Source organism: Stylophora pistillata, chromosome 8, assembly GCF_964205215.1.
Source record: "Stylophora pistillata chromosome 8, jaStyPist1.2, whole genome shotgun sequence".
Classification (NCBI taxonomy): domain Eukaryota; kingdom Metazoa; phylum Cnidaria; class Anthozoa; order Scleractinia; family Pocilloporidae; genus Stylophora; species Stylophora pistillata.
Window position 1 is genome coordinate 26,213,953 of NC_142526.1, and position 24,617 is coordinate 26,238,569.

General features: G+C 37.5%; 3 protein-coding genes and 1 long non-coding RNA gene across 6 annotated transcripts in view; 2 read left to right on the forward strand and 2 right to left on the reverse strand.

Annotated features, from left to right (window-relative positions):
• The first annotated feature begins 496 nt into the window (after positions 1 to 496).
• On the forward strand, positions 497 to 16,081 carry LOC111337596 (uncharacterized). Its single transcript, XM_022943933.2, has 9 exons — positions 497 to 829; positions 2,859 to 2,961; positions 3,979 to 4,146; positions 5,852 to 6,102; positions 6,867 to 7,064; positions 7,676 to 7,903; positions 10,860 to 10,943; positions 11,607 to 11,666; positions 13,352 to 16,081. The coding sequence occupies exons 1-9, from the start codon at positions 611 to 613 to the stop codon at positions 13,478 to 13,480; spliced, it is 1,440 nt and encodes a 479-aa protein (XP_022799668.2). The 5' UTR covers positions 497 to 610; the 3' UTR covers positions 13,481 to 16,081.
• On the reverse strand, positions 982 to 1,673 carry LOC148725679 (uncharacterized). Its single transcript, XR_015991210.1, has 2 exons — positions 1,481 to 1,673; positions 982 to 1,337 (listed from the first exon to the last, which is right to left on the reverse strand). It is a non-coding gene; the product is annotated as an uncharacterized LOC148725679 (long non-coding RNA).
• Positions 16,082 to 16,284: 203 nt separating the features above from the next.
• Positions 16,285 to 21,328, reverse strand: LOC111337577 (ADP-ribosylation factor-like protein 6). Of its 2 annotated transcripts, XR_002695522.2 has the most exons (9): positions 21,131 to 21,328; positions 20,976 to 21,037; positions 20,308 to 20,376; positions 19,844 to 19,938; positions 19,477 to 19,550; positions 18,398 to 18,450; positions 18,049 to 18,104; positions 17,208 to 17,523; positions 16,285 to 17,134 (listed from the first exon to the last, which is right to left on the reverse strand). XR_002695522.2 is itself a non-coding variant. In XM_022943917.2 (8 exons), the coding sequence occupies exons 1-8, from the start codon at positions 21,251 to 21,253 to the stop codon at positions 17,468 to 17,470; spliced, it is 588 nt and encodes a 195-aa protein (XP_022799652.1). In that variant the 5' UTR covers positions 21,254 to 21,328; the 3' UTR covers positions 16,285 to 17,467. The 2 variants fall into 2 exon arrangements, 1 of the variants encoding a protein (XP_022799652.1); XM_022943917.2 differs by having other exon boundaries at positions 16,285 to 17,523.
• Positions 21,329 to 21,357: 29 nt separating this feature from the next.
• LOC111337576 (AFG1-like ATPase) overlaps positions 21,358 to 24,617 on the forward strand; it is a 22,450-nt gene continuing 19,190 nt past the window's right edge. For both annotated transcript variants that reach the window (XM_022943916.2, XM_088731802.1), the window contains exons 1-2: positions 21,358 to 21,499; positions 22,746 to 22,936. In XM_022943916.2, coding sequence (XP_022799651.2) covers positions 21,409 to 21,499; positions 22,746 to 22,936 — 282 coding nt within the window. In that variant the 5' untranslated portion in view covers positions 21,358 to 21,408. The remainder of the gene's footprint in view (positions 21,500 to 22,745; positions 22,937 to 24,617) is intronic.

A 24,617-nucleotide genomic window follows, 5' to 3' on the forward strand; every position in this document is an offset into this window, starting at 1 on the left:
GTTTTCCCTTCTCCTCAAAAAAACATCTTTATTTGAATTTATTTAATTTAGAGTTTATTTAGATTTAGACACGACCCCACAAGCTGTTCAGCTTTAAACATTATCGTGTCCAAATAAAAGTATTATTATTATTATTATTATTATTACTATTATTATTATTAGATCCCAGAGAGGTCCACAAGTTATCTTCCATCGTACTCATGATCGATGCGGATGTAATATAGTATTGCATAGATTTTACTTCACTGCTATCAAGACCATCAATGCTCTCGGTGAGTGGTTAAGGAAATTTCGCGCTTTCCTTTCAATAAAACAGACACAAACCTATGAAAAATCGCGACTGGGCTGTTTTTAGGGATTTTCTTCGTAGTTTCCATTGACTCCTTCGGATTTATTCTTATGTTGTGAAGTTATTGTAAGACTTCCGTTGTGATCGTAATGGGGGACTTGTGTCTTGTACCCAGGCTCTTGGGGTTTAGATCAAGTCCCCAGCCCCAACCCAGCCCCTGCTTTCTGGTCGCGTTCGAGTGTCGAGCCGGCTGTTTACGAGGTCGAAAGATTTACATTCTTGGCAAACTACTCATTTGAGCCCATTTTTCCAACATCAACCATGAAAGGACGAGTAATTATTTATTCTATCACCGGCTGTCCGTTCTGTATGAGAGCAAAGGACAAAATGCAAAAACTTGGCATCGAATATATGGACATCAATTTAGACACTCACCCAGAGCGACGGGCAGAGGCCAAAAAGAGGACGGGAAAGAACACTGTGCCGCAAATATTTTTCAACAATATACATGTCGGTGGATTCGACGACTTTAATAAATTGGTAAGAATGAATATATCTTCCTTCATTGTTTCTTTAAGGTTTCAAGATTGCCGAACTTTTTTAGGCTTCGAAGCATGCATGTCAACCCGGAAAAGTTAATTTTTAAGCTTTACTTCTTAGTCGATAATTATTTTAGCAACCTTTTCCTCGTATTCCCTTTGGGTAGCCTACAATTTTAATTTAACAATCGAAATAAATAATGTAAGTCTTCTCTAGAGCCATGATACGGGCTGTCAACCATTGCTAAGAAAATTTACGTGCGACTAACTTGTCAAAATAAACATGAGGTAACACTCCAGTCACCACTTCTAACAGTCCTAATTATGATATTGTTTGTCTATAGTGTGGCACATTGTTATTGGTAAAATATTCATGTAATTTTCACACGTATCTTCAGAAAATAGCCCAATATCTTCTCCCCAATGATGTGTCCCGTTAAACCAACGCAAATATGTTGACTACGTGTTGTTTGCCATGTCATGGTGACACTGCATAAACTTTATTATCTCTGTAAATAACAAAACATCTATGGACATAATTATAGTTAACGCATGAAAGCAAAACACTCAATACAAAGAGTATATAACCGCAGTTCAAAATATATGAACTTTCATATATTCATTGTACCAAAGAGTGTCTCCGAAAACATACCTGATCTGTGGCAGGTGTGAATTTCATTGCTTTCACTGTTTGTTTGGTTTAACCAACCAACTGCCTAGTTAACATCTGGCTCTGAGTTAAACTGCTCTTTTTAAACACTCCAGAAATTCAGATAATTTAATCAACCTTTTACATCTTAACATCAGTATGCATATTCTCCATACTGTTCTCCATACATTCCCAAAGGTAATGACAAGGAGAGTTGATTTAACCCATTAATGGCCGCAGCTTTTGTGGAAAACTGTGTTTTGAAGCTAGTCGAGCAGATTTCGGGCCGCTGTTGGGGTTTTAAAAGCTCAAACTTACCAAAAACCCCTTGACAGCTTGTACACTCGACGGCCTTTTGATCCAAATGCAAAATGGCAGCCTGAAAATCCCGGGCACGCGCAAAAAGCAAAATTTCGAGATAGTCTTTGGTTGAAAAGTAATGCCCCACTTACGACTTTTACTTTTCTCTTTTTCTCCTGCCCTTTGTTTCCCCTCTCCTTGCCTGAAGTTTCTCCTCACTTGCTGGAAATTTAGTAGGCTTCATTTTGGTGTAGAGATTTTTTAGGAAACTACTCATTATTTTCAAAGCACATGCTCAGAAAGGTAGGTGGGTAATGGAACAAGATTTTCATGCAGATTTTCAGGTCAAAGTTACATGGTTTTTTGGTTATTTCTCCAATCTCCTTCACTCAATTGCACTCATTCTGGTATTATTTGTAAGATATTTTCAACCTGTTCTGAAAGTACGTGCTCAAAGTTGTGCTCCAGGGTTAAAAGTGATGACTTCACAAGGCGTAGAAAGGGTGTGGGTCCCCATGGGTGCATACGGGCGTACTGGACGTCAAGAGGTTAACAGCCAAGAGCTTCTTAGGTAATTGTGATAATTTCCTTTAATCCTGTGACCTTAACATGTGATTCAGGGGCTGGATGCTTGGGTGGGGTTGCATCTAAACTTGTTTTTGCTCTACCATGTCTATTGCCCCATTTACTATTTTGCTTTTCTTTTACTAACTTTAAGCCTGCAACAAGCTTTGCTGCAAGACCTTGTAACCTAATTTAAAAACAACAACTGGAAATGCCATTGGAAATGATTGAAGGCTAAATTTGTACTTTTAAGTATTTGTAAATTATCTTCTACAGGTATGAAACATCTAAACCGGTCTACATGTATATTTTAAAACGTACTTATAATGATATTCTTATACTGTACAAGAAACAATCTTTTTTAAATCTGCAAAATGTGGGTCAACATTAGTCTATGAATTGCAATCTGCACACTTCATTTATTGTTAAAGCACAAGTGATGTTTTATTAAATGAAGATTCTGTAACTTTTATTTTTTTTGTTAATTTTGATTCATTACTGGTGATGAATTTCTCAGAGTGAGGCTGAGCTTCAAGAGTTAATTAAAGAAGTTGAAGAGAATCCTGCTCCAGCAGATGCTCCCCAACCACCCACCCTGAAGTCAGATGCAGCCAATGGTGGTAAATTTCACTTTTCTGTTTATTAGAAAAAGAAGATTCTTTTGGGGGGGGGGGGGAGTTAATGAGTACTCCCTTTAACCCATTAACTCCCATAAGTGACCATGACACATCTCTTAATATTCAAAATTTAAATAATCATCACCCTTAGCATCAAAAAAAGGTTCTTGGTGGAAGTAATACTAATACTAATATGATGCTTATTCAAACCTTTTGCAGAGAGCTGAATTACAGGTTTGTTACAATGAGATGTTGTTAAGGTTGAGAGCAGATGTTGGCATTTTCTCAGGCGCCTCTGGCAGCCGCTTCAGTCCATATCAATCTCACCTTCCCACCCATCCCACTCCAGGGGAGGACATCCATCACACAGTAATCTCATGTGTGGGAAATTAACGTCTCCTACCCCAACCCTGCAGGAGACGGGACCTCCATTTGTTCGGTCCTATCCGAGAAAACTCGAATATCTAACCATTTCTTGATGTTATAGAAAGGTAGCAAATTCTTTTCAATTATTTTAAGACCTTGAGTGTAGGTCTGGCCAGGGCTCGAACCCTCGACCTCCCGCACAACAGTCCAGCGCACTATCCATTGAGCTAACTGGGCGGCAGTCAAAATTAATGAATTATGATATAGTGGGGTTACTGAAGTTTATAAAAAAGGAAGCTATGAGGCTTTTGTTTTGACACAACAATTGGGATGGGCTACTGTGGAAGGAAGATGGTCATGGGGCAAAACTGGTATTCCACTTTAAATTTGGACTAGTACCAGAAGTCCCTTCTTTTCATAGATTAAAGCAACATATTTTTCCCACTGATTTTTATCACTTGGGTGATGGACTTTGCTGAAGAGGAGGGACTGCACCTAGTCTAAGGTTGCATGAACAGTTGGGCAGAGCCTCTCTTAACAAAATTTTACCAAGGGGGTACACCATCAATCAGTTTTGTCTTCATTATACCCTTACTGGATAACATTATGTGATATAACTCTAACCTGTGTGTTTGCAATTTGTAACAATGACAGGGGAAGCAATTGACTTCACCTGTGAGCTGGATGAATATGCTCAGCTTGTCAAAGACTTTAAAGAAAGTGGTCTTATAAAAGATCGCCGCAAAGGTCTCATTCATTGTTACAAAAACTCCTTTATTGGCAAGGAAGCTGTTGATTGGCTTGTGACGTCAAAGAAAATAGGTGAGTGGCATTACCATATTTCTTCACCCATAAGCAGAGCAATTTTGCCAATTTGACAAAAAAATTTGGAAGACTCTTTTGCTAGAAACAGGGTTTGGCTCATAGCCAAGGGTTTGGAATTCAAAACCAAATATAATTGTTGGGTAATTTTGCTCCTGCTTGTAGACAAGTTATCGATGATGTAGAAGTAATAAAACACAACAACAGTGATTGGTTATTGACTTTTATGAAGTTGGTGGCTCTTAAAAGAGCCATTTGATGGATATGTACTGAGGCTTTCAATCTACCGGTATTACGTATTATTACCCAAACGTGCTTTGTAGAGTACAAATGATGCGGTTTAAGTACAAATATCACACGATATTTGTACTCCAGAAATATCTGCGAAATTATCCTGCACTGAAGTAACAATTTGGCCTATTGGATAATAAATCTCTTATTGAACGTTTTGTTGTGTATTATTGCAGAGTATTTTAACCCATTGTTTGTGTTTTGACTCACCTTACAGGCTCATCAAAATACGGCATAACTCATAAAAATAGTCAGCGTTACTGCACAACAAGACATCTAATAAGATATATTTAGTAGTTAGCAGAGAAATGCAGTAGGAGACACAGTGCAGTGAGATCATGCCAAAGTGAGGGGTTGGCCCTAGCTAAGGTCGCTGTGCTCTGTTCTTGGGCAACTTACTTAACCCTTTTACTCCTAAGAGTGGCAAACATTAAATTTTCCGAACAAAATCACCTTTGAGTCCAACATTATGGTCATGAGAAAAGCGAAATGATCACCAACTGAAAAAGTTCTTGATTGTTAAACAAATTCTCCTTGTAAGCTCCCTGGGAAATGTGTAGAAAACAGTATGGAGATTATGCACACTGATGTTGGGGTGTGAAGGGTCAACTGCCAACTGAAGTCTCTCTCTGCCCAAAGTAGGTCAGGGAAACTTGACAAATTAATAGTAGATCAGGGAAACTTAAAAAATTGCTGGAGGTTAGCTGTGATCAAAGGATTAGCCTCCCCACTGAGAGGAGAAGCAGCACTCCTAATTGCATCATGTTATGGAAACTTGGACAAGCTGTAGACATGGTGATGACTACTAGGCTTGTTTGTGATTTTTGAAAAGGATCCTTGTTTGTTGTGTGCCTGTGATTTTCTGCCAATTTTTGAACAAGATTTTTGATGTGCTAATGTGCTTGGATGTAGAGCTTTTAGTACATAGACATAGTCAAATAAATACTTAAATGTATTGATCCAACCACAGGAAAGCGAGCTGTTCTTAGTTAACTTGTCCTGAATATTTTTGGTATAGACTGTACAGGCTTCCATTTTTATGAATGAAATATTCTCTTATTGCAGGAAATGATATTCTAAATGCTTTTCATGGTTTAAACTTTGAAAACGCTTGCATAATTGAAATGAGTTAGAATGCACTCCACAACCAGGTCTATTCTGATGAGGGTGGAGCAAAATCCTTGATTGTTCAAAATAGTGGGGGTGTTCTTTGTTAAACAGTTTATTTCTTTAAATACATTTTTAATAGAATCTTAAGAATAGTACCTCTCAAGGTAAAAGTGAGTATCAAACACAACCAAAAATTAACATTCTGGTACTTTATCAATAAAGTTTTTTGTCCACTTTTATGTGAAAGTCCCCAAAAGTCAAGTTCTTTGGTAAAGTCTGTTATATTTTTTTACATTTTTTTTAGAAAGAGAGAAAGCTGTAGAGATGTGTCGTGAACTTGTAGAGCGCAACTTTGGACATGGTGTGGAAAAAGGAAAGCACACAGAGTTTAAGGACGACAGTAGCATTTATCGCCTCCTCGAAGATGATGAATCGACCGCACTGAACTCTGGGATGAGCTCTGTTTGTGAGCCACGCCCAGCCCCTGAGATCGCTGAAGAATTGCGGCGCTTGATTCTTAAGTTATACGGCCAGTTTTTGTCTAAGGATGGAAAGGTAAATTCGGAATAAATGTAAGTTAGCTCTATAGGGCTCTTAGAACTCATTTGCTCCTATTTATTGTAAAGGCGCACTTCCATAGGGTGGAAAATAACTGTGACTCTGTATCGGCTCTTGTATCTGTCGTTGAGACAAGTGCACAAAGCTCTTTGTTCACTCTCAAACTGTTCACAGCAAAGAGACAAACAAACGGACAGACAGGGAGACAGTTGAATAAAGGGGTAAGTTTTAAAAGAAATTGTGGTACTTCGTCGGTCAGGGGTATTATGAATAAGTTTGTTTTAATCAACTGAATTGATAACGTAAATTGGCCACCGTACAGAGGTTCTACAGCTGGCGTTTCGAGTGTTAGTCCTTAGTCAGGGCGAATAGAAGGGACAGACCGACAGAAAGCCAGATGGACGGACGGACTGAAAGACAGACAGACAGGCAGACAGACAGACAGTCATACAGAGAGACAGACAGATGGATGGACAGATAGACAGATGGACGGACAATCATACAGAGAGAGAGACAGAGAGACAGACAGATGGATGGAAAGACATACAGATAGACAGATGGACGGACAGTCATACAGATAGACAGATGGACGGACAGTCATACAGAGAGACAGACAGACAGCCTGAGTTGAAAACTGAAGACAGTCATACAGAGAAACAGACAGATGGACAGACAGATGGAGGTAACTCAGAATCCGCCAAACCTCAGAACAGACAGAACACTTCCAGTACAGTGACAAACAATTTTCTACTTTTTAATAGGGGGTGGATTACAATTCCATGGGAGATAGTGCAGAATTTAAAGCCTACATTAAGCACACAGCTGAACTGCAGCGTGTTAAACTAGATGGATTGTCTAGAGAAGAAACTCTTGCTTTCTTCATTAACATTTACAACGCTTTGGTTATTCACGCTACCGTACTCAGAGGACCACCTGCCAACCTTTGGGAGAGATACAAGGTAGTAGAAAAGTAGTTTAAGTTGTTTATTTGAAGACAGAATTCTTTGATTTCGACATTTCAATCCTAGTTGCAGCAGTCATTATGGAATCAGAGTCCAATGGCCTAGCCATTTCAAATCTTCTACAGCTTAGTAGTTGAGCTTCCGAAGAATAATTCATAATTCCGAAAGTTGTAGGTTCGAATCTTGTTGCGTAAAGCTCGTGGAATTTCGTGTACTCTCTTGGTCAACCCGAGACGTTTACAATTTCTCGGGTAATTAAAGGATCCCTTCCAACCACAATACCCTGCGCGCCCAAACAGAAAAAATAATTAAGAAATAACTAGTCAAATAGAAAGAACAATAAATTTGGAACGCGATTGAGGAAATTCAAGACCTCAGTGAGGCAAATGTACTCGGATGAACGAGGATTTCTTTCCACTTCACGACTTGTCCAATACCGGATGGCAGAGAAAATGGCGGATTTCACATATCGCGCGCGCAATGTATTGTGGTTGGAAGGGATCCTTTAAGGGAAATTTGTTGTGCATCTTGAATAACGCAAACCACAACAGGCCTCTACATCAGCGACGCAAGCTCTCTTTCAAATCGCGTTATGAATTTTATTGCAGTTTTTCAACACCGTAAGCTACATCATTGGTGGTCACACGTTTGGCCTCAACGAGATTGAGAATGGCATTCTGCGTTCAAACCGCAAGGCCATCGGTGCCGTGACCAAGCCTTTCTCGAAGAGTGACCCTCGACTGAGAGTTGCGTTACCAGCTCCTGAGCCAAAGATTCATTTTGCTCTGGTTTGTGGAGCCAAAAGTTGTCCACCGATAAAGACATATACCTCGGCGGTAAGTTTTAACTTCATCGTGACATGCTCTTATTTAATGGATAATTACTTCAGCATATGGCATTATGAGAAATATTGCAGCCAGCTGAGGCTGTAGGTCGAAGCTGGCTGCAATGTTTCTCATAATGCCATGTGCCGAAGTAATTATCTATTATAATTATTGATCCCCATGAAATCCTATTGGTCTGTGTCTGTGTTGGATCTTCGATTTTAGTCGCACCTTGTGTGATAATTGTGATGCTCATTGCTATTGTTCTTTGTTGTGATGAATATATCTTAGATTTTAATTGTGCCGAGGGTTGTTATTGTAGCTCGTTGTTGTAGTTGTTCAAAACAGTTCTAATGATGGAATTAATTCGTGCAAGGCGTGTAACACTGCTAATTTGCATACTTTATAAGCCAGAGAATTCAGTCATTTTACTCAGTGTGAACCTGGGTTTAGAAAGAGGATGGATTCGTCGGAAGACGAAGGATTATTTATTACACAGAGCTCTACGAAGTCAGATATTTCAGCAAAAATCGAAGGGCACTACACTCCACATCAGCCATTGGCTGACTTTTACCAACCTGCATTAACAAATAAACTATGCATGCATGCATACATGCATGCATGTATGTATGTATGTACGTATGACTCTCTCAGGCGTTCTTGTGCTACAAGGTTGTATGATGGTGGTGTTTCAGAACAACTTATCCAAAAAACGACTGGTCATCGGTCTTCCGATGGTGTCAGAGCATATAAATGTACCTCATCAGCACTCAAAAGGGAAGCAAGTGAAATTTTGCAAGGTTCTCTTTCAAAAAAGGCTGAAATTGATGTAGAGAAAAAGGACAAAAACGGTGCTGGGGAAAATTATACTGCACGAGAGGTTAAAGTGCACCTAACCCCTAAATTTTTTTTTCGTTTAAAAAAATCATGCTTTGGTGAGTATCTCTTCGAAAAAATTTTTGGATTTGGTCAAATTCTTGAATTTTTGTGCCCTGTTGGGGCACGGAAAATCGCATTAAAATCACCGCCATTTTGACTCACGACCGCGTTTCAAGGATCAAGAGTCTGGCGACTAATGTGACGTCACTTCGAGAACCCAACAATCTGTATTTCGCGCCATTTTGCACAGTTCACTGGTTATGTTTGAAAGGTTAGGTCGATCTTGGTCGCAAATATGCCGCAGAATGAATCTAGTGCTAGAAAGGCTTTCGCAGGTCGACGACTGGCTGAGAATTCCTTGAGCGTCTTCTCTAAATGACGTCACAAGTCTACTCTGCCCAGATCCCCATTTACGCGGTCGTGGTCCATTCGGATCTCGACTTCAACAGGGCGTAAAAAAATGAGGGTTTAACCAAATCCAACAATTATTTTCGAAGAAATACTCACCAAAGCTGGAAGATTTTTTTAAGTGAAGAAAAAATTTAGGGGTCAGGTGCACTTTAAAGTAGTAAGTCCAGAAAAATGTGATCAAGTGGGTAGTAATCAGTCAGTAGTTGTTAGCACTAATTCCACTAGAATTGTTATTTCCTATAAATAAACTGATGAATATAATACTTCTTTTTGCAATAGATTGTGCTCCATACTATCAGTCTCCTTGATTGTATTTTTTTTCAGTGTTTGAAAGTTTTAGTTGATTAAAGTGGCACTTCGAAACAAAAAATTAAGTTGCAATGAGCGAGAGTTAAACGCAAACGGTAATGTTGACAATGTGGTAAACTATCAGTTTTGGTGCGCTTTATACATTAAATTTCCTAAAACAAGCTGCAATATTTTTAATAATTGTAACCTGCACACTGCATTATTTTTAATATTGCAGCCTGGACACTGCAATATTTTTCATATTGCAGCATGCTTATTTAGCACGTTTAATTATATTACCCCTGATAATTTCCCTGCTAACAAAAAGGACCGCCTCCGTTTTCCTCATACAGTTGTTTTGTCATCTTAAAGACTACAATCGTTGATTTAATATAGAGAGAGAACAATAGAATTTCATGGGGATCAGTAATTATTTTCTAGTGAAGCCATAACAGTGTTGTTTAATCTCACAGAGAATTAGCTGAGTTACTCAGCAAATTAAGTCTTGAGTCTTGCTATGCAGTGGTCGTATAATCTGGGCTACTGAAAAATTAGTGCATTTCTTCGCAGCATCTGTAATGAATTTTGATATTTCCCTTGAATTTTAAGACCTGTTATGTAGTTATTCTTCTTGATCTTCTGGATGTAGCCAGTTATAGCCCGCCCATATCAAACACGCGCAGTCAAACAGAAGAATATTTAATGAAACGTCGAAATTAATCCGAGATTGCATTGGTTTTGCTTTAAGGCAGCGAAATACGAGATACAAAAACCCTCAACTTGGCGCGCAACATTGTTTCGTTGCAAGTTTTGGTCGATGTTTCTCGTTTTTCACCTTGCATGATCAACTGTCTCGCAACAAAAACATTTGTTTACAGGTTGAAGAAATTTGTTGCGAAAAGTAGAGCGCGGGTCAACTTTGAGCAACAAATTTCTTCAACCTGCAACAAATGTTTTTGTTGCGAGACAAGTTGATCACGCAAGGTGAAAAACGAGAAACATCGACCAAAACTTGCAACGAAACAATGTTGCGCGCCAAGTTGAGGGTTTTTGTATCTTGTATTTTGCCGCCTTTACTTCGCTCTGTGATTGGTCCCGAAAACTCACGCCACTCCCTCAACCAATCCCGTGTAAAACTAAAAACCAATCGCGACTTGGTCACCCGCGTTTCCCGCGCTTTAGGTAGTTTGGTTGGTTTTCCTTTGACTTCTGATTGGCTGTTGTCATCACTTTGGTTTTGGTTCAACGACATTCAGTCGAATTAACGTTTATTCCGCCGGGCGTCACAGAAAAATTCAACTCTTGCGGGCTCCTTTTTCTTCTTATCCTAGTAACGCACTTAACCTGGAAATGTAGTTGATGTAACAGTAACAGTATTTCAACTTTGCAGGGAATAGACGAGGAGTTATCCCTCGCAGCGGAATCTTTCTTAGAAGGGGAGGATGGCTGCGTTCTCAACATGCCGAAAAGAGAGGTGAGACTCTTTGTAACCTCAATGTCGTATAGCCTGAGAAGGATTCTCACTCACTGAGAACGAGCCTGTGATAAACTTTTTGAGCAAAAATTGGTGGGGTCTAGCCATGGAATAGATGAAATGGGTCTGACAATTAGTGAGCTGTATCTAAAAGCTTTATTTTAAGAACTAAATGGAGAAAAACTGGTTCTCTTGACAAAGTAGATAGTATCAAAAATTGAACGAATCACTCGTTCTTCATGTTTTGATTCTTCAATATATGTTGAGTAAGTGTCGGCTTAAAAGAGTCCCGCCGTTGTCACTCGTATTTCCCTCGCTTCAGTTTACTTTGTTTTTCCCTGAGGTCTCATCTGGGTCCTTTTGCTTTCCTCCTTTGCTATGATTGGTCGTTTTGGTTTTGGTTTTCGACACTCAAATTTGCTTTATGAAAGTACTTAGGAAGACATCTTTTTTGACAAAACAAATCTCAAGTTTTATGGTTCTTTTGATTTTTTTTCTTGTTAATTATTTTGCTCAAAGCGCGTAACTTTTTTTGAGAAATGCTTCAGTGTAAGTTAATGCAGTCTTAGAGCTTTGATCTCGAAAAAAGCATTTAAAACGGAAAGGTGTGTCGCGATCTTGAATTGGAATCGGCCTCAATCTGATACCATATTTTATTTTTAGATTCGACTTAGCAAAATTTTCCAGTGGTACAGGGTAGATTTTGGCTCCAACAACGAAGAGGTAAATATTATTAGAATTGAGACAACTGCATTTGGCAATCAGTAACCAGGGCTCGACACTAACTTTTCAACTTACTAGCCAAGTGGCTAGTGACATCCTAGATGTTTTTAGACGTTACGACAATTTCGGTCTGTTTACTAGCCAAACTGGCTGGTGGAAATTTAAAACCATTAGCCAAAACTGAATTTCTACTAGTCTGTGGCTAGTGGGCTACCGTTAGTGTCGAGCCCTGAGTAACGTTGCTGATGGGTTGAAGAAGGGCAAAGCGTTCTGAACTCCTTCAACTTAACGAATAACGCAGAACAAACGAAAAATAAAATATGGAACTACCACACGAACGAACGAATAAACGAATGCAAGACCAAATGGATGAGCGAACACGCCGGCACAAGCAGTGACAGGAACAAACTTCGGAATAAAAAACCGAACGAAAGCACGAGCGAACGAACGAACAAGCAATGAATGAACGAACGAGAAAAATTGACGAAGGAACAAAAAAAAAAACGAACGGACGAATGAACGAACGTATGTAAGGACGAAGGAAAGAACGAACGTCCGAACTAATGAACAGAGGAACGAAAGAGTGTACAGGACAGAAAAACGAACGAAGGAATAAACAACGAACCGAGAACGAACGAAGTAAATGAATGTAAGAACAAACGAAGGAACTTAAGAACGAACGAACGAGCAACCGAGCGAAATACGAACCGAGAACGAACGAAGGAATGAATATACGAACAAACGAAAGAACTTAAGAACGAACGAATGAATGACCAACCGAGCAAAATACAAACCGAGAACGAACGAAGGAATGAATGTAAGAACAAATGAAGGAACTTAAGAACGAACGAATGAATGACCAACCAAGCGAAATACGAACCGAGCACGAACGAAGGAATGAATGTTAGAACAAACGAAGGAACTTAAGAACGAACGAATGAATGACCAACCGAGCGAAATACGAACCGAGAACGAACTAAGGAATGAATGTTAGAACAAATGAAGGAACTTAAGAACGAACGAATGAATGACCAACCGAGCGAAATACGAACCGAGAACGAACTAAGGAATGAATGTAAGAACAAACGAAGGAACTTAAGAACGAACGAATGAACGACCAACCGAGCGAAAGACAAACCGAGAACGAACGAAGGAATGAATGTAAGAACAAACGAAGGAACTTAAGAACGAACGAATGAACGACCAACCGAGCGAAATACGAACCGAGAACGAACGAAGGAGTGAATGTAAGAACAAACGTAGGAACTTAAGAACGAACGAATGAACGACCAACCGAGCGAAAGACGAACCGAGAACGAACGAAGGAGTGAATGTAAGAACAAACGAAGGAACTTAAGAACGAACGAATGAATGACCAACCGAGCGAAATACGAACCGAGAACGTACGAAGGAGTGAATGTAAGAACAAACGAAGGAACTTAAGAACGAACGAATGAACGACCAACCGAGCGAAATACGAACCGAGAACCAGCGAAGAAATGAGGGAACATTATCGAACGAGTGAACTAAAGAATGCATACTAGTAAAGCTATATTTCTCGCTAATATCCCTCGCCTTAAAAATATTAATTGTCCGAAAAACAATGTTTGTGTTCAGTGATGTCTGGTTCTTCATGCCCCTTGTGTATATCTTATAATGTTTTGTTTCCGTCTGACTTTTTTTAGCTCGTTCAGTTTGTTTTGGCACACATGGGACAAGGCCAGAAAAAGGATCAGCTGCAGGAATTACTGATTAGTGGCAACTTTAAAGTCTCTTTCATGAAATATAACTGGGATTTGAACTCCAAACACTAAAAAATAAAGTACAAACCTGCCAATGTCGATCGAAGAGGACTGTAAACTATCTTTTTTTCCAATATTTATTCTCGACAAACACCACCTACGTTCTAACAATTCTGTCTTTGTGACAGTTCAAACGTTCCAGCAAATGTCTTCAAACGTTCCAACAAATCTAACTTAAATTACAATGTATTACAGTTGTGTAACTGATGGTTAGTATTTTTCCAACAATCACGAGTACAGTAAAATCCCAAGCCAAACTATTGTAATATGTCTATATTTAATTCCTATTACCCAACACGTTTCCCCTTCCTTGGCAGGCAGAATAAACGCGTGCAATAACAACATCTCTCTCACAATAAATCAACCACAGACTCTGTTTACAATACATGAAATATATCCCACTCTCTAATGCAATCATTTACAATTCGGTGTCATAATTAATATTTACTATGGTAAGGATATTTAATTAATGACTTAATTTGTAACTATCATTACCAGACACCCCTTAACATCAGCATGCCTATTCTCCATACAGTTCTTTATACATTTCTAAGGTGCTGACATGGAGAAATTAGATGTTAAAGTAAGTTAAGTCTGTTTACGAGCCTAGTAGCCCATTAGGCTGGTGCTTAACTCCGGTTTCTGTAGCATGAAGTGACTAGGAGTATTTCTAACTCCCCCCTGGATGGGATGCTAGTCCATCGCAGGGTTACCCCCAGCATTAAATTGCCGGTACCCGTTTATACACCTGGGTGAAGAGAGGCACTGTGAGAGTAAAGTGTCTCGCCTAAGAACACAACACAGTGTCCCGGCCGGGGCTCAAACCAGGACCGCTCGATCCGGAGTCGAGCGCACTGACCATGAGGCCACCACGCCTCCACAAATTAGATGTTAGTCGCTCTTTATTTTAATCTCTTCTGTTTTTGAAGATCCTAGGAGGACTTAGAAATAACTAATATAAGTGTCACAAATTTTGCACATGTGAATATCCCTCATCGTATCAATTTGTTTTTCACCAAAATAATCAAAGAACATATGAGGTACATGGAAAATTACACTGGGTGGCCACTTACCTTAAGTCTCAAAATAACTTAATAAGCAGGACTGGGGTTGTTTTGTAGTTATCAGTCTCTAAGCTTATTCTTTCATGATGGCTAATCAGCAATTTATGGAAAGGTTATTGTAGTTTCTGTCTCATATTGACAATGATGACTTGTATGTTGACCTTTAATGATGAGAATGATGAGTTAATCCAAAACATCCTATTCAACATTCAATCACATTTTAGAGATCTTTAGTAGCAAGCAGGTCTGTTGAGGTTACTTATAGCTAGAAAAAGACGTACTTATTCTTATATATTCAAGTTGTAGATTTTTGTAATGACTATAGGGTCCTTTTTTTAAAGAGGGATGCATGTATACAAAATAGTGTACTATTTAAATCTATGAGTCTTGTAATGGGTAATGGGATTTTCCATGTTAGAGATTCAAATTTTGTCTCCTGTCCAAGGGGGAATTTACAGCTAGAGTGCTGTTTGTGCTGAAAATGTAGGTTACCTAGGTTACCAATATGGACAAGGTGGGAACTTTTAAGTTCCATGACTTTTTGGTTGTTTGGAAACTAAAGTATAAGTTGACCTCTTTGTTTTTTGTATTCAACGCAACAACAGCTTGTGTGGTTCCTATTTATTTATACTTTTGATTAACAATTTAAACAAATGAAGCAATGAAATTTAGTCATTGGTGTTTCACTTTCTATAATATGCTAGCTCCTGTTCAGAAAATGAGCATTGGATTTCTCCTTCTTAGAGAGGAACAAACAAAAATCAAACTATCTTATGAGCTATTAATTCCTCTGACATCTCTGGGCACACTGTTCATGTTGAGAGACTTTTGATAAAAGTATGTACACTGTCAAGTATATTACTGGAAATGTAATTAGTTGTTGTAAAATTTGTCCCTAGTTTAGTACCATCTGGTTTACTCTAATGAAAAGTTGGTACAATCTTTTTTCATGTGATGCATTTTCACACATCAACTAATTGCAAATCTCATGATTATAAGCTTTGGTGAAAAAATTGGAGTACTCTCTGGTGCCTCCAAAAATAAGGATTTCACATCATCAGGTGAAAAGATGTTGTACTGCATTTGACTTTTCACTTGTACATATTTTTACTGCAGGTTTACTTACCAAAAAAATGCAATATTTAGAATGTCTTTGTTAATCAGCATTATGGAACTTAGCAGACAATGTTTTAAAACATATTTATCATAACTCAACAAAGGAGAGTAATCCATTAAATTGTTGTAAGAAGTAATGTAGGGGTATACCTAAGATGGGGAGGGGTGCATATGCAAGGAATGCAAAGTAAGCTTTCAAGAGGTGTATTGTTAGGGGAGAGAGCAGGGGTGGAACAAGAAAGAACCCCTATTCCACTGAGTATTGTTAACCCACAAAAGAAGTCTTGACTGCTCAATTATAAGCAGCCTCGCAGAAAATTGTGAGTGACCTAGTCTTTACTGGTTTTTAGTTTAATATTTGATTGGTAGGGAAGGTGATGCAAGTTTTCCCAAAATATTTCAAGGGAAATAAAGCAAAAGCAATTGAGAGCAATCCTCTGATTTCTTTTAGCACTCAATTAAATAGTATGGTCCATGTCACTTCGCACAATATTGACAATTAAGGGGGAAAATTACTAAAAGAGGAGCAACATGCAAAACAACTGATCAAACATTTCCATTAAATGGCAATTTCAAGGAATTAAGAAATTTAGGAATTAGAATTTCAACGGCTTAAGAGGAAAAAAATGAAACTGATTTTCATATTTCATTCAAAATATTTCTTTACTAACATTAATCCTAGGCTACAAGCACACCATACTTCCTTTTAACTTGAATAGGAACAAGTTTGATTGGCTCACATTGTATTTAAGATCACAACATTAATAATAAAATGTAGAACAGGCACCTTGTTTTATGACCAGTAGTTTGATCAAGTACCAGTATTACAAAAAGGAACATATTTTAATAGAACAATGTTTTGTCACTGGAAAATTCTAAACAGTTTATGCATCTTGAAAATTGAGGCAAAACTTTTTAATCTCAAAGCAAATTTCAGTGCTTTATTTGCAACTGATTTTATAGACCCATGACATTCCCCATCTTAAGCCAACCTTTATTCTTTTTGGGTTTAATACCATTAAGCTCTTGTTTGTTTGAGAAACAATCATTTACACTTGGCTAACATTTAAAAGTGAGGAAAAGCCTAAAATATTGTTCAATGACTGCTTTAAAAATAGTATTTATTTAACTATGTACAGTGGGTATGTCCAACAGTGATCGCCAGCAACCATATGTAGAAGCCATCTTTTACAAGTCCGAATTGTAATGCTTCAATGCAATCAGTTACAATGATTATTTATAACTCATGTTAACATGTTTTTGCAATAATTAACAATTGTTAGTATATACTAAAACAGTGGATAGCGTTAAAGGCACGCTCTGATTGACTAGTCAAACTCTGAATATCCTTTGATATTTACCACCGAGCAACTCGGAAAAAATGGCGTCCTGGATTGCATCCGTGACAAGTGAGGAAATCACTCAAATTAACGACGGTGGTGTATATTATCTCACTGTGTTAGTATATACTAAAACAACTATTCACCTCAGTGTCGGTGGTTAGCGGTGGATATTTACCTCGCCGCTTTGCGGCTCGGTTAATATCCACTGCTAACCACCTCCACTTCAGTGAATAGTTGTCAAGTATTGATAATGACTACCAGTAACAGAGAGTGCATAGTGATGAGTGTAGCTTTGCTGTTTCAGCCACTGTGGACCAAGTGGAAGGACATTGAGTATATATAATGATTACAATATAATAAAAGCTAAGATTGACCATGTGTGTATGCTGACATATACAGAAAGTACAGTCATGTAATTAAACTTTCTTTTTGCCTAATTTGTAGAAGGTCATGAATCCTTGGTGCCTAATGCTAGGTTAACGGCCTTTGCGTTTCCCACTTTGGTCTGAAAAGTTTCCTGAGCGAATCTGATCTGTAAAACAAAATTAAACAAAAATCCACATGTTTATCTACATGACACTTGTAAAGCTATTTCTTCACATTAGCCATTCAAACCATAATCAGTCTCTGAGATCACATATATTTACTCCTGACAGTAACTCAACTTCATCAACTACAGTATATCATTTTTTCGGTGAATGCTGAGTTGTTTCATGCAGGTATGATTAGTAATTTGATCTTATACAATTTGCCCATTGCAACTGAAGCAATGTGTACATTTAATACACAGATATCTTGGGACTTTAGGAGGCTTATTGGCATGGCAGTTTGAATACTTATTTTTGAATATTTCAGAGATCCCAGTAAGAGTCTCAGGCAGGTCACTGCGTTAAGGTGGAGACCCTGTCATTTCCTCGACATTCCCTTCCTTCTCTTTGAAAAAAGGCATTCCTGAGAGATTAGAGATTTTCTGGGAGGGGGGGAGGGGGAAGGAGTGTTGTGAAGCTCCCAATAGCATGCTGTTAATTGGCTTAAAATAACAGCATGTTGTGGTTACCTTCAAGCCACTCAACTCCATCAGAAAGTCCTTCTCCAGTGAGAGCGTTACTTGCACTACAAATTTAACAAATACCAATTAGAAATTTAAATGAAGAGACCAACTACACATTTAGTTGCACTGCATCCATCTCAAGTTTGTATTCATGAGTCAGTTGACAATTTATGCTAACTTGGTCATTATTTTCCTTTGATCTAGATAATAAATTTATGATGAACCTTCTCACAAAGAAAATGCAGATCAAACGATTTTAAGCCCCCCACTTCCCCCCTAAAAAGCACTAAGCCAATCAAAATTAAACTAGCGAAAAAAAAATGCAACTAAAAAATCAATTAAATTAGCTGCTCACCATATATGCCAAGGTTTATTCCTTATTGAATCTAGGCCCATTGCTTGTGAACACTGAAAAAAAATTAAAATTAAATTCACTAAAAAGTTCCCCAGAAGCCCACAAACCTGCTTGTTTACTGACCATTAATAATTATGAGAGTGTGTTCAGTAGTTTATGAGGTAAACTCAGCTAGAAATCAATTCAAATGTGACTCCTCTGCTGCCTTCAAAAATAAAAATTGTCTCAGCACAACTCTATCTCACTGATTAGTAATATCATGTTAATGTACAGTTTATGGTATTTTCTGTCTTATAGATTGGGTTTTTTTAAGAATGATGCTCTTTGCAATTGCATGTGTTACCTGTTCTTATTACATTGCATGCAGCGCATGGGCAAAATGAAGCATTAATCCTGTGTTCTGATTGGTTACCCAAGCAGGCAAGATGGGCCCATCTTGCCTACTCATTTGGCCGCACTGATTCCGTGCATGAAAAAAGTAGAAAAAGAACTACATTCGTAACTCTTGGAGAATTTCAGCACGGAAATGCAAAAAGTGGCAGAAGATAGTCAAAACAAAGAAAACAGAAACAACTCTTGCGAGTTTGTTGTGCTACAAACTCAGTTGGCTTTCTTTCCCGGCCCTCGAAGGAAACAAGTCATTCTTAACTCTTAATAAAGCAAAATCTTTTACAATATAATAAATCCTTTATTAACCAAGCTTGTTTTGTCAAGATGGCTGGATATTAGCCTTGTTCTTTTTTCACATTCTTATGGACCTCAACTTCATCTCAGTCCATAAAAATGCAAGAAAAGAACTCAGCCAATATCCAGCCATCTTGACCTCATGCTTGGTTAATACCGCATGTATATTAAAAAACTAAATGTGACTCAAATACAGCTTCTTTAATTTGCTCACTTAGGTACAGATTCCTTAAGTGTATGTTCCTGGTTTTAAATTTAGCAGATAAGCAGAACTGGAAGGTTATCAAGGGTTCAATTTGTGGACTAAGTGTTGACTGCAGTCACCTACAGTTGAAAAAGCTTTAAACCATTTCAGGTGTTGCATCTTTAAAAACATCTCTACAAAATACCTGTACCTGTACTGGTGAAAGACCATTACAATCCATTTTGTTGGCAAAAAATAAAATAGGCACTCTTCTTGCAGCAATTTCTGAAAATAAACTATTATATTACTTGGCCATTCTGATAGTTGCATTGTCATAATAATGCTACTATCAATAATAAATCATCTGGATAATAAACTGCTATGACATGTTTCATTGAAAATTGAGTGCTGTTAAAGAAAATTCTATCCACACAATTTTTTTGGAAATTGATGGCAATGAAGCTTCACGAGAGAAGTTTATTTGAGGTTTACAACACTTACAAATGGACATATTAATACATGCCAGTATATACATGTTTATAGCAACTGTTTTTTTACATTTTCGTCATCAGTCTCACCTGGGTGCTGCAATAAAATATTTAACTCTTCTTTAGCTACCACAATTCTTAGTTGATCACTGCTGTCCAGTACAAATATTACTGCTTGAGCAGTTCTGATGTTAAAAAAAGAAAAAATATGATGTTGAAGTTAGGAAGATATACAAAGCATATCAGCAAGGCTTCATCTCCTTCTCCTTTGAGTTCTAACTGTACGACACATGAAGTGGCCCCATTTCAATATCCTAAAATTCATGAAAGGTAACCAAGTAGCCATCACTAGATCACCCTGGTGAATGAACCAAATTAACAAACTCCTTCCTCAAGTTTACTCCCAGAAACTAATACTAAATAACTTGCAGTAGGTCTTTTCATCAATGCTGAGTTTAAAATTTTAAAATCAGGTCATTTGTCAAATGGTTACTAGCAGACAGAACTTATTATTAAGAAAAAAAAACACAAAATTGAATATCATCTGAACATACTTATAATAGTGTTCCCATAGATTCCTATATCTTCCTTGACCAGACATATCAAAAACTGTAAACGTAAGGCTGCAACAGAACAAAATAAAAGCAAATATTTGATTTACTCGTTTTGATTAGTTTATCTATTTCCAAGTGATTTTAATACACGGAGAAAAATAATTTGTGTCATAGGCCTAATTAAAAACACGAGAAGACAATGCTTTCCCTCAAAAAGAAGGCAGGTTGGTTGTCAGAATATTATTTGGAGTACCACAAGTATTTGGTTATCTTTCAATGAGGAGAAATGAAATGGAAACACCCTAGAACTTCCTTCCGACCCATTAGAAATAGCAACCTTGAATATTTTGCATAGTGTAATATTCCATGTTACTGTAATTCAAGCCCGCAGTACGTATCAGATTAACATTTGGTGTAACTAATTTTTTGCACTAGAAGTAAAATTTACCTTAATTAAGCAGTGAAAAATGTAAGCCACGGCTGATTACACAATTTGATTTTAAGACGTGCAAAAATTCAGCTGCATTTAAGGAAGCCGACACGATAAATTAAAGTTTTTAAAAATAATTGTTTTCAGTTAGTGATAGAAGTATCCGAAGGTGTACAAATTGAAACCTTACGCTTTGTGAAAAAGGCTAAGAAGATATAAGCGAATATTATAAACTTGCCTTTGTGACATAAACTTTTCCACTGTAAATCCCACAGTTGGAACAATATCTTGTGCCTGAGACTGAATTAAGAAAAACAATTAGGAAAGTCCTTCTTCGATCGATCAATGGACGTAAGTACTTGTGATTCAGTTTACGATCCAAGTTCTATTTACCGCGGCAGGTTTCAGCTTGTTGATTATCGTTGTTTTGCCACTGTTATCAAGGCCGATGCAAAGGACATTAATTTCCTTCTTTCTGATGCCCATCCAGTTCGCAAGCTTGTCGAATAATCCCATAATTAATTACAACGGCGCCTTTCGTTATACACTACAAAGTCGGCACGGAATCTCAACATTTGTTTTAGAAACAAGATCTTAGTAACCACGCAGCTTAGTTCAGATGTCAGTTGTCGTAAAGTACTGGGAACTACTTTATTTGCGTCATACAAGAAATGGCTGCTTCGAGATGTAGTCCTACAAGAGATTTAGTCCGAGTTTTAATCAGGATTCACCGCCTTTCCTCCACTTTAAGTGGAACAGCAAGTAAGTGTATTTGATTTTCTGTTAATGTGTGAACAGCTGATCTTACCAACGAGATTTCTTTCACAATGGTATATACTTGATTCTAATTACTGATGCTAGAGTTACCGGTCTTAAAGTTGTTCACTCAATATGCTGACGAGGTTGACACTCTACAAGCTACAAATTCATGAACTTGCCATCCAGGGAACCCATAAATCCTGGTTGTCACATGACAGGCTGGGGCCAATTCTTGATTTCCTCTTTCGTCGATGCAAAATGTTTTGCCTGTCACCACTGAATCAAGTAGAATAAAGAAAAAAATCACACACTAAAAAAATCACATGTTTGTTAAAAAAACTCTCCTTGTCAGCTCAATGGGAAATGTACAGAGAACAGCATGGAGAATATACAAACTGATGAAAGGGTGTAAAGGGTTTTTAAAAAAAGAAATCCAAGAGTTCTTACTTACAAACTCTTGTGAATAGCATCTCTATAACACTGACTAGTATGTGGCTTATGAGCAAGAGTCATGTACAATTCTTTGTTCTGTGACATAGGCTAAGGCCATCTCTAAGTAGGGGTTCATTAAATGGGTCTGGGTAGTCATCCAGGGTTAGAAGAGGGTAGCAAATGAGGGGGTGATCCTGGTTCCATTTAATGAACAAATTTTTCAAAATTAGCATAATTATGCATACTTTGTACTTTAAACAATATTTGATCTCATGAATTGTAAAGGGAAAACTTGAAATTTCACAAGAATTAAGCTTTTCTTTAAAATTAATGCATCACTTATTAATTTTTTAGCTTAGTTGCTTGTCATATTTAAACCCTTTGGCACCCTCTTAGAAGATTTTCATGTGGCAGGGCACAACACTAACTTTTCAACTTACTAGCCAAGTGGCTAGTGACAACTTAGATCTTATAGCAATTTCAGTTTGTTTACTAGCCAAACTGGCAGGTGGATATCGAAAACCACCAGCAAAAACTGAATTTCTAGTAGTCTTTGGCTAGTTGGCTACAGTTAGTTTTGAGCCCCATGTGGGGCAGGCAACTTTTTCTTTTTCCACCCACTTGCTCAAAGGGGAAAAGCTCCACTTAGTTACATTTAAAAGTATTTAAGAAGTGGCCAAATTTAAGATAAAGTTCTTTTCATTATATCAATATTGAATATCATAGTGAACATATCTGTTATATTATAAATTTCACGGCATATTCCAAGAAATATCAAGAGATAGAATCTAACTTTCATTTCATTTATTCATTTCAGATGACTTTCTGCGTGTACCAAACCCACATGTTAAGAACCAAGAGGCAGGCCCTCTCAGAAAGTATGATGAAACAGTTAGAAGTGGAAAGTTAAAGCTTGATGGACATCAGAGGCAAATTGTTGAGCACCTACAAAGATTGTACAATGATGTAGTTAGTTATAAGCCCACAAGTAGTGGGTTCTTTAGTAAGGTATGTTATTAAATGAATTGAATGAATTTTAATTGTCTCTGTTCTCACAAACTTTCAATGAAATATCATATATTGCTCCAATGTATAGTGTTCAATTTCTTATACAGTTTTGAGTGGTATTTACTTGGAAGGACAGCTTGCTTTGTCAAATTATAGAGCATGGATATTTGAAATTTCATATCCTCAATTTAATATTAAATCTACACCAACTCCTTTATCTCTCACATTACTTCAGGTATAGCTGCGATCAATATCTCTGATCACTTGCCTATCTTTTGTATTCTTAAATCAGAAATTAAGAGAACAAACACAAGACGTTATTATCAAGACTTCTCTAACTTTCCTAAAGAAAATTTTATAATGGACATCAGCCAGCTTGATTGGTCACTTATTCTCCACCCCTCTAAAACTCTTCTTGCAAAAACTAAAGATGCAATCCAGCTTATTGTCAACAAACCTGCTCCAATGAAGTTGGTTTTCCTGGGCTAAGCAGAAGCAAATGAGTAAGCCTTGGATAACTAAAGGTATTCTAAAATCCATCAAATTTAAACATAAGATGTATCGATGTCATTTTCTTAGCTGTGACTCTGAAAAAGTTATTGCATACAAAAAATACTCCAATACCCTATCTTGTCTTATTTCCAAGAATAAAAAAGATTATTTCCAATTCTAATTTAAAAGATTCAAGAGTAATTTAAAATCCACCAGGAAACTTATAGGAAAACTTATTCAGAGGAAATCCAAAGGTCAGTCATATCCAAGTTGGATTGTATATGGCAGTAAGACCTTCACCAATCCAGTTGATATTGCTGAGCAACTAAACACATATTTTCTAAATGTTGGTCCAAGCTTAGCTAGCAAACTGGATGTTGATCCTTCTATAAGCCCTACTCAGTATATAAATTGCTCCCCTTCTTCCTCCTTTGTTATATCCCAAGTGACAGAAACCCAAGTCTTTGTTTGCAGGTTTGGATGAAAACAAATCCTACATATTAAATATACCTAACAAGTTTATTAAGTTGGCTGCAGACCATCTTGCAATCCCATTTTCAAGAATCTATAATGAATCTATCTTGACTGGAATTGTTCCAGATATCTTTAGAGTTTCAACCCCAATCTTTAAAAATGGAAGTGCCTGTGACCCTGGCAATTATAGGCCAATAGCTGTTATATCTTCCTTTAGTAAAGTCTTTGAAAAGTTATTATATAACCAACTGATTTCCTTTCTTGAGAGACACAATATTCTATTCAAATACCAATTTGGTTTTAGGAAGGGCCACCCCACCGAACATGCAATTTACTAGAAACTATTGACAACCTCAAAATTGCCTTGGACCAAAATATGCTTACAGTACATGTGGTATTTTCTTAGACTTCTCCAAAGCCTTCGACACCATTAACCTTAGAATCTTGGTAGACAAGATGTTTAAATATGGTGTGCGTGCAACCCCATTGAGATGGTTCTCAAGTTATCTAACTAGCCATCATCATCATCAGTTTGTGAAAATTGGTGATGTAGAGTCTTCTCCTAAACTTATTGCTTGTGGAGTCCCTCAAGGCTCAACCCTTGGTCCCCTGCTGTTTTTACCGTATATAAATGATCTTCCAAAATCATCAAGTAAACTTTTATTTGGAATTGTTGCTGATGACACCAACATTTTTTTTCATCTAAAAATATTGC

Coding starts and splice junctions, on each gene's coding strand:
- LOC111337596 (XM_022943933.2), top strand. CDS start 611: ATGAAAGGACGAGTAATTATTTATTCTATCACCGGCTGTCCGTTCTGT. Junction 4,147..5,851: donor TGTGACGTCAAAGAAAATAG/GTGAGTGGCATT, acceptor CATTTTTTTTAG/AAAGAGAGAAAGCTGTAGAG. Junction 10,944..11,606: donor TCAACATGCCGAAAAGAGAG/GTGAGACTCTTT, acceptor TTTTATTTTTAG/ATTCGACTTAGCAAAATTTT.
- LOC111337577 (XM_022943917.2), bottom strand. CDS start 21,253: ATGGGATTATTCGACAAGCTTGCGAACTGGATGGGCATCAGAAAGAAG. Junction 20,377..20,975: donor GAAAAGTTTATGTCACAAAG/GCAAGTTTATAA, acceptor GTTCTGTTGCAG/CCTTACGTTTACAGTTTTTG. Junction 19,939..20,307: donor CTATGGGAACACTATTATAA/GTATGTTCAGAT, acceptor TTTTAACATCAG/AACTGCTCAAGCAGTAATAT.